Consider the following 7,137-nt stretch of genomic DNA (forward strand, 5'->3'; position numbering starts at 1 on the left):
GCCCGCCAAGCTCGCGCACGGACCACTATCCCGGGACACATGATCCGTGCGTTGCCAGCTCAAACCTCATGAGTCATGGACCGCCTAAGCGGGTGAGGCCCGAGCCGCCACTCGCGCGTCACCACTGCCGGAAAGAAGCCTTTTGCATTGTGTGCTTGACGACGTGTCACGACTCTCAACTACCGCATGCCTATGCTACATACTTCGGTTATCACGAAGGAAAGACTAATGCTAGTCGCTGTTTTTGAAGCACAACCATTGGGACGAGACGAGAGTCAGGGAGAACACGGGACCTGATCGCCGATATTTAAAATTCTTTGCCTTGTGACATCTCGGAATTGACATGGACGATTTCACGACTTGTCGCGAGCGCCGAAACGCTGCGCACTGGACTCGTGGAATTGGGCGACGAAACGCTTTACCAAGTCAACTAAGTTAACTTAACTATGCCAAGTGCGATCCCCAAGTTCGGGTGTTCCATACCGACACGAATCTTGATAGCTTCTGTGAACGCGTACTAGAGCAAGATATGTTCTAGGCACCAGGCGTTGCCCCCTTGAAGTTGGATGCAGCCGTCATTATTGCAAACGAGGAAAAGCATCGCGTGCTCTTCCGAGACTTGATACGGACGGCATCACTGCGCCTTGTCAAGCACGGCGCCGTTCGCTGGAACTCCACCCTTCTGATGATTCGCCAAGCTCTTGAATTGAAGGACTTCATCATGTACATAGCGAAGTGGAAGAAGGCAGGCCCGAAGGATTACAACCTTGCAAAGGACGCCTTAAATGAAGACGACTAGCAAGAGCTTGGGCAACATTCACACCTTCTCCAACCGTTTGAAGAGGCCACAAAGACTCGACAGGGCAATGCAACGAATGGCACCTTCGGAGCGCTCTGGGAAGTAATTCCTACCCTCGATGGACTCCATTACCATATGCAGCAGTGCGAAGGTGTCACTTACGGCGAGGACAGTGAACATAGCGAAGCCTATCGATCAGGATCACGATTGGCCGACTACGACTCAAACAGGCAAGTTGGCCAAAAGAGACAGCTCCGGACGTGAAAGCCCCTCCCAGGGCCGTTACTTCGGAACGAAACTATTTGATGGTGAGAACGAGCCTGTAGCACACCTTCTGGACGTACCATACCTTCGGATGCCTCCTGAGAACCGGGCAGCACCAAGTGCGGCTGGAAGCACGGCAAGCTGCCAGATACGCATGACAGACTGAAGTGATTTCGGACCAAGGCCAGTGTCAACGGACAAGACCACGAAGAAGATGGAGGATTCTGACGGGTTGTCAGAAGATATGGTTAGAGCCAATATCTCCAATCGGCATTCGAAATACAATAATCAACGTACATTGCGTTAACTCATGTCTGACGGCACCGCCAACCGAGTCGCTACTCAATGATCCTACATCCTGCCCTACAGCATGTTCCTTGGAGCCAACGAGCCCCAGGTCTCAAAGATGCACGCGGGTTTGGCCATGCAGCTAGTTCCCTGAACTACGCAAATTCGTTGTCACTAAAATATGGCCCGATAACTACAGTACACACGGCAGGACTGTTGTTGCTTCCATAACTAGGTTCACAGCCGCCACTGTCGCAGCTCGAAGCCGAGATTCGCGTCAAACATTTTCCTTGCCACGAAAAGATCACGGTCTGTACTGGACGGTGGCAGCCGATGAGTAGTGGTTCTCACGGTGCCTGCCGCGAGTGAGCCGCCACCCATCGCTCATGACCAGTCCATTGATAGCCAGGTATGGGCAGACGCCGTCCTACATTGGCTTTGTCTTCGCTGCTGCTGCTGCTGCCACGGCCGTTGCAGGCAGTCAACGAATGCGAAGGATCGATTTTCCTCAACACGTGAGGCATCGACTGAACCAGCGTTCTCTTCAATCCCTTAATGAACATACTTCTCGATGTTGAATCGTCAGGTGCAGGGTAAGCATTATGTCGATGACGAGACGCTCCTGCAGCCACGGCTCCTCGTTGAGATCGACATGAAGTCAGAGAAGAGGGGTCACCCACATCCGTGCACAGCATGTAGAATAAACGTCCAACACACGAATTGGCTGCTCTGGGTGAGAAATCTTAGATAATGTAACCTGTGGTGTCAGTCTAGCCTTTGACACGTGTCAATATGCAATCCTGATGTGCCGCATGTGGTTATTAACGCGGCTTTACGGCAGGAAGTCTCAGCCGTTGCCTCAGGCCCCCCCGCAAATCCTCTTGCAAGGTCCAAAGAGATATGTATCGAAGTGTCGCAAGGTCTCCATCTATCGCACCAGACAGGTCTCGCACCAGACAGGTCTGTTCATACCGCTTCTCGGTCTTTGTGTGTTTTTGGTCAGACTTGGATGGATCCTTGGTCAAGGTCCACATAATGAACTTTCTCCGTCAGCACGCCCGCCACTGATACTGTCGATTCTGATCACAAGTTGCAATGCATTCCCAAAAAAGAGCACCGCTCATCAAACAGAGCTGCGACGCCTGCTCTTCTGCCAAGGTCCGATGCTCCAAAGACGAGTTGGCCTGCTCCCGCTGTCGACAAAAAGGCTTCACCTGCATCTACAGTGCTTCACGACGGGCTGGTCGAAGGAGTACTGTCCATCTCGTGACCAGAGCTGGTCAACAAACCGAAGACTCCTATTCAACCCCATTTTCGCCGTCTTTGGACTCCTCTCCTCTGTCGAAAGCCTCTTCGCTCAGCCGGTCGCTTGAAGCAGAACCACAATGCTCCACTTTCGGCCAAGATACACACTCGGAGTCATTTGATATGTTCAACGCCCCGTCGACAGGGGTGCCACAGTACGCCGCGCAGATAAGCCCTTTTTCGATTTCGCAAGACAGTCGTCTGAGCCAGTACGCGTATACAACGAATGGCACAAGCGGAGGTGCACCGCCGTGCGCGGTCATGCAACCATCTTGCGACATCCTTGACATGTCCTACCCACAAACTACCGCGCTGGGCATGGACACTGTGACAAATCTGCGAGATCTGGGAGACCTTGACGACCTGAGTGGATATTCCGACACCTCGTCTGGATCCGGCGGCACTCTTGCGGAATGCGAAGCAGTGCACAACGAGCTTGCTAGCCTCAGCAGCCTCGCTGAGAGCATGGAGAGGAAATTCGACGTTATAGTAGGCGAGCGCCTCCAGTATAGAGACCTGTACACGGAATTTGGCATCCCAATCGACGCGATCGAAGCAGATTGTCATACACATCTACTACCCGGTACACAATGCGCCAGCCCCATGGAAGCAATGCTATCTCTGGAACCTGTTCAGATTGGTGGCCCAGGATTCCGGAGGCCCAGTGTCAACGAAATGGGATTTTACATGAGTCTCGCGGAGTTGAAAAGGAGGCTGAGGTGGATGAAGGAAGATCTAAATCATGTCGTAACCGCGTGAGAGTCGCTACGAAGCGTCGACACCGTATCCACTCACATTCACGGCGACATGGTGATGTGTCATACTGGAAATTCGAGAGCGGAGAGATCAAGCTTGAGGCGTGAATCCGTCAGCAATTTTTAACGTCCGTCGGACTTGACCCCTTGGTCAGCCCGGGTTTCGGAGAGGCTTTCCACGGCTCAATATGTGCCGCGAAAGATCAGAGCCAAATTTCGACAAGTGTGGCATTGTGCTGAACTGGAGCAGACGCCGATGATGGTAATGCAGCGCCGACTCAACATACATAAAAAGGGGTCATTCATCATATGCTCCATGCTTCACTTCGCGTCCTCCCGTCTAGCAAGGGGTGCTAGCGGTGGTATAAACGCAATTCAGAGGTACTTCTGCTTCATGGGTTGTTTATCGCATCTCAGAAAGGATTTCGTCGAGGTGTTCTGTCTTTTGTGATAGGTAGCGTGATGCGTCTCTCTAGGTCAGACGGGTATCAAATGAGTGATTTGGAAGTGTGATTCTCGTCTATTCACGTTAACGTGCGGTACAGCTCTGCAAATAGACCTAAAGCGGCTCGCTTGCCAGGTGACATCTGCGACAATCATTCAGCGCGCGAATGTGCTTGGCTGAACTTCTTCGACACGATGCATGCTCACGGAAGCAATCGCTCGCTATGCGAGGAATATCAAGTCTTCACCTGGTTTCGATTTTGTGATCATAGCTCTACGTGCGGTCGCCCAAATGTACGAAGATAGTCTCAACAGCCTGACTCAAGTTGTTGGTGCCGACCGGCCGGCCGAGCCCAACGGGACGTCTCTCCATGATGCTGCATCAACGAGTGTAGATCAATATTCCGACCTGACCGGTAGCTCAAGACTTACCAGGGGAAAGATGTATTGCACAAGAGCCGCCTCGTAAGCACAATTAACGCACGATCCTACTCACGCTTCGCAACAACGATATTGGCCTTTCGGGAGTTGATGGAACATGTCGAAGATTCTGTCGACCATGCCTCGTCAGCGCCAGGTCAAACTCCATGCCAGGGCATATAACCATTGGAGTTCCAAAGCAAAGACTGTTACAGGAGAATTTTGAAATTACTGACATTGTAACAGCTCCGAGATTTTGCCACGTCAACAAAATGATAGTAAGCGATTATAAGGAGTTCACCAGAGTGTCGAGAGTAGTACAACACCTCGAAATAGATTTACAACCGGCAAGTCTACATCCAACATTCGAAATATATCTCATTTCAAAGCCGGTACATCTATACTCCCACACAGGGCTATAATGATTCGGTACACAGCGCCGACACGTTGTGCCGGTGCAATTGTCGGATTCCTCGCTGTTAGCGAAAAAATGAAGGCCCAGAGATGAGGCATCTTGCAAGACAGGTCAGACGAATGGCGCAGGTAGTACAGATCGCTCCTGAAACTTACGTTCTTCCGGGCTTGTTGCATCAACTCCTCTTCACGGCGACTTTGAACATCGGATAGATCGGATTTCAGAGATGCGTCCAAGAGAGTAGAGAGGCTTGCACTTTGTCGAAATGTCCTAATTTCTTCCATCAAAGTTTCCTCGGCGCCTCGCAAAAGCTCTACTTGAAAACCTCGCCGCTCCCACTCATTCCAACCCTGTGCCGCGTAGTACGAGGATGAGAGGACCTGCGGCAGGCGTCTACTTCGACTTAACCAGGAATCATTCTGATCCAAGTTGTTATCATTGCTGCTCGTTGTATAGTAAATGGTGACCATCTCATCGAATGTATCGAAGCCAACAGTTTTGGCTTTTTCGAGGAGGAAATCGATGCGATTCTCAATCGGGAGGTCTCCTAGGGTACCACTCGCAGGGGTATTTGCTATGTGTGGGTCAACGTCCCCATCTTCTAACTTCGGTGTCTCAAGACTTTGAGAAGCATAGTCAGCCGAGTCTCCTAGGCTGGCTAGTGACAACAAATCATTCGCAGGCTCAGGAATCTGCATCGCGCCAGACAGCGCTAGTGGGCTTTCGCCACACTCAGGGAGGACGCCTTCCCGGATGGGTGCGACACTGTCTGATTGAAGACCAGTGGACAACGTGCCTTCATCCCAGGTACCCATCCAACCGCTCTCGGCGGAGATAACATCGCGCATCTCGCGGTCATGGGTATGGGACTGCCCGTGAACGGCTGGTGATTCGCCTGTGCTTCCTGTAAAGTCGGCGGCCGTGTAGCTGTTGCGCAGTGTCGTGGCCGGTCGGATTGACCCAAGGTTCTCGACCTGCGAACCAAAGGGTCAGATTGAGTACGCAACAAAAGCTACAACCGAGGAGAAGGTTTACCTGACTATCTAGCACCGGCAAAAATTCGAGTTCGTCAATTTCCAAAGGATCGTGACTTCGACTTTCAGCTCGCTCCGAGCGTCCAGCTTGATCAAATTCACCCGTCACAGTGGCGGGTTTCGCAGCCACATCCATTGCGTCTTTATGCCTTCGGTGCGTCTCAACTATCGTCTGCAGCTCTTGCAACCGCACTCGTGGACGATGACCTGGTCGTACCGGCTGGTAAGCATCATCATCCCACTTTGCGTGAGAGGCATTATGGGTACGTACGGTACATTCTCACGCGGAGAAGCCTTGGCGTTTGAGCTTGCTGCTGAACTTCCGGAGCTTCTCTGCAATCTGCAGAATCCTGAAATTAAAGTCAACGGCCAGCGGCGAACAGTGCTACCAAGCATAGGTGGCGGGTGGCGAAGATCGAACGATGGTCGTCTCACGCCTTTTGCAAGGCAAGCACGACATGGTGCTTCGGGCGGCAGGAAGTTCAGCAGAAGGGCAAGTGTAAATATACTGATCGGCGATGTCTGGGTCTTACGTGAAGATTGAGGGCTATGCGCTCTAAGCAAAGGCGAATGAGGCTGAGGGAACGTGAGCACCTTACTTGCAGGGTCGTTGAAAGATGGGCGGTCATCAAGGTCGATGTGGGCCAAGGACGTGTTGGAACGTGATTCAACTCAACGTTCACTGGTTCTCCACAAGAGTCGAACAGGTCCGGCCGGTGCGAGACCTGTACGACTCTCGAACGCTTTGGAACTAAAGTGGTGCCAACGCACGGGTCGACCGGAGGCCACGAGTGTTGGCCGGCCGTAGCGAGTTACCATTCGTGTGCCTAGCATGCTGCTTTATCGAGGTCCCTTGACCTGTTTCGTCCAATCCAACAAGATCACATCATCTTTCGACTAATATGATAAATTGGACTTCAGCTCAGGCCTCCAGTCTAGCTGCCCATTATCACCACCGAACTCAAAACACTGTTGCTTCGCTCGACGCTCTACAATCACCTGATACGTCCGATCGGGAGCACGCTGTTCTCCTGTTTTCAATGAAATATCATGCGTTTGATGTTTTCTGACGACGAAGACTGACATCGATTGAACGTGGAAGGCGACTGTTTGGTTGGGGGATACCATACATTCGCTAGCGCTCATAGCGCTTACGCGGCCTCAGAAGAACCCCGCAGCTCGGCATATACTCGTTACGTCAGTAGTCCATACATGATATTTTAAGGGGAATTGAAGCCATTTAATGCCGTACCCGATTGTTAACCATATGGGATTGATGATTGACATCTTGAAGGATGAAGGTTCAGAGGATAGAGAGATGTCGCAGGCTAAGGCACTTTGGGAACACCAGTCGAGAGTGCAGAGCACGCTTGCCAAGACACTAGATAGTTGAGCCCGGTCCACCCGGCCGCG

The 7,137-nt window shown here is 51.9% G+C and overlaps 3 protein-coding genes across 3 annotated transcripts; 2 read left to right on the forward strand and 1 right to left on the reverse strand.

Moving 5' to 3' along the window:
- Positions 1 to 917: 917 nt before the first annotated feature.
- M409DRAFT_61761 (uncharacterized protein) lies at positions 918 to 1,229 on the forward strand (the record flags this gene model as incomplete). The annotated part of the gene is made up of 1 exon (XM_033814870.1): positions 918 to 1,229. The coding sequence occupies one exon, from the start codon at positions 918 to 920 to the stop codon at positions 1,227 to 1,229; it is 312 nt and encodes a 103-aa protein (XP_033659209.1).
- Positions 1,230 to 2,446: 1,217 nt separating this feature from the next.
- M409DRAFT_61762 (uncharacterized protein) lies at positions 2,447 to 3,415 on the forward strand (the record flags this gene model as incomplete). The annotated part of the gene is made up of 1 exon (XM_033814871.1): positions 2,447 to 3,415. The coding sequence occupies one exon, from the start codon at positions 2,447 to 2,449 to the stop codon at positions 3,413 to 3,415; it is 969 nt and encodes a 322-aa protein (XP_033659210.1).
- Positions 3,416 to 4,653: 1,238 nt separating this feature from the next.
- Positions 4,654 to 5,860, reverse strand: M409DRAFT_31149 (uncharacterized protein; the record flags this gene model as incomplete). Its single annotated transcript, XM_033810205.1, has 3 exons — positions 4,654 to 4,788; positions 4,846 to 5,664; positions 5,726 to 5,860. The coding sequence occupies 3 exons, from the start codon at positions 5,858 to 5,860 to the stop codon at positions 4,654 to 4,656; spliced, it is 1,089 nt and encodes a 362-aa protein (XP_033659211.1).
- Between the last annotated feature and the right edge of the window lie 1,277 nt (positions 5,861 to 7,137).

This window comes from Zasmidium cellare (assembly GCF_010093935.1).
Source record: "Zasmidium cellare ATCC 36951 unplaced genomic scaffold M409scaffold_118, whole genome shotgun sequence".
NCBI classification, from domain to species: Eukaryota; Fungi; Ascomycota; class Dothideomycetes; order Mycosphaerellales; family Mycosphaerellaceae; genus Zasmidium; species Zasmidium cellare.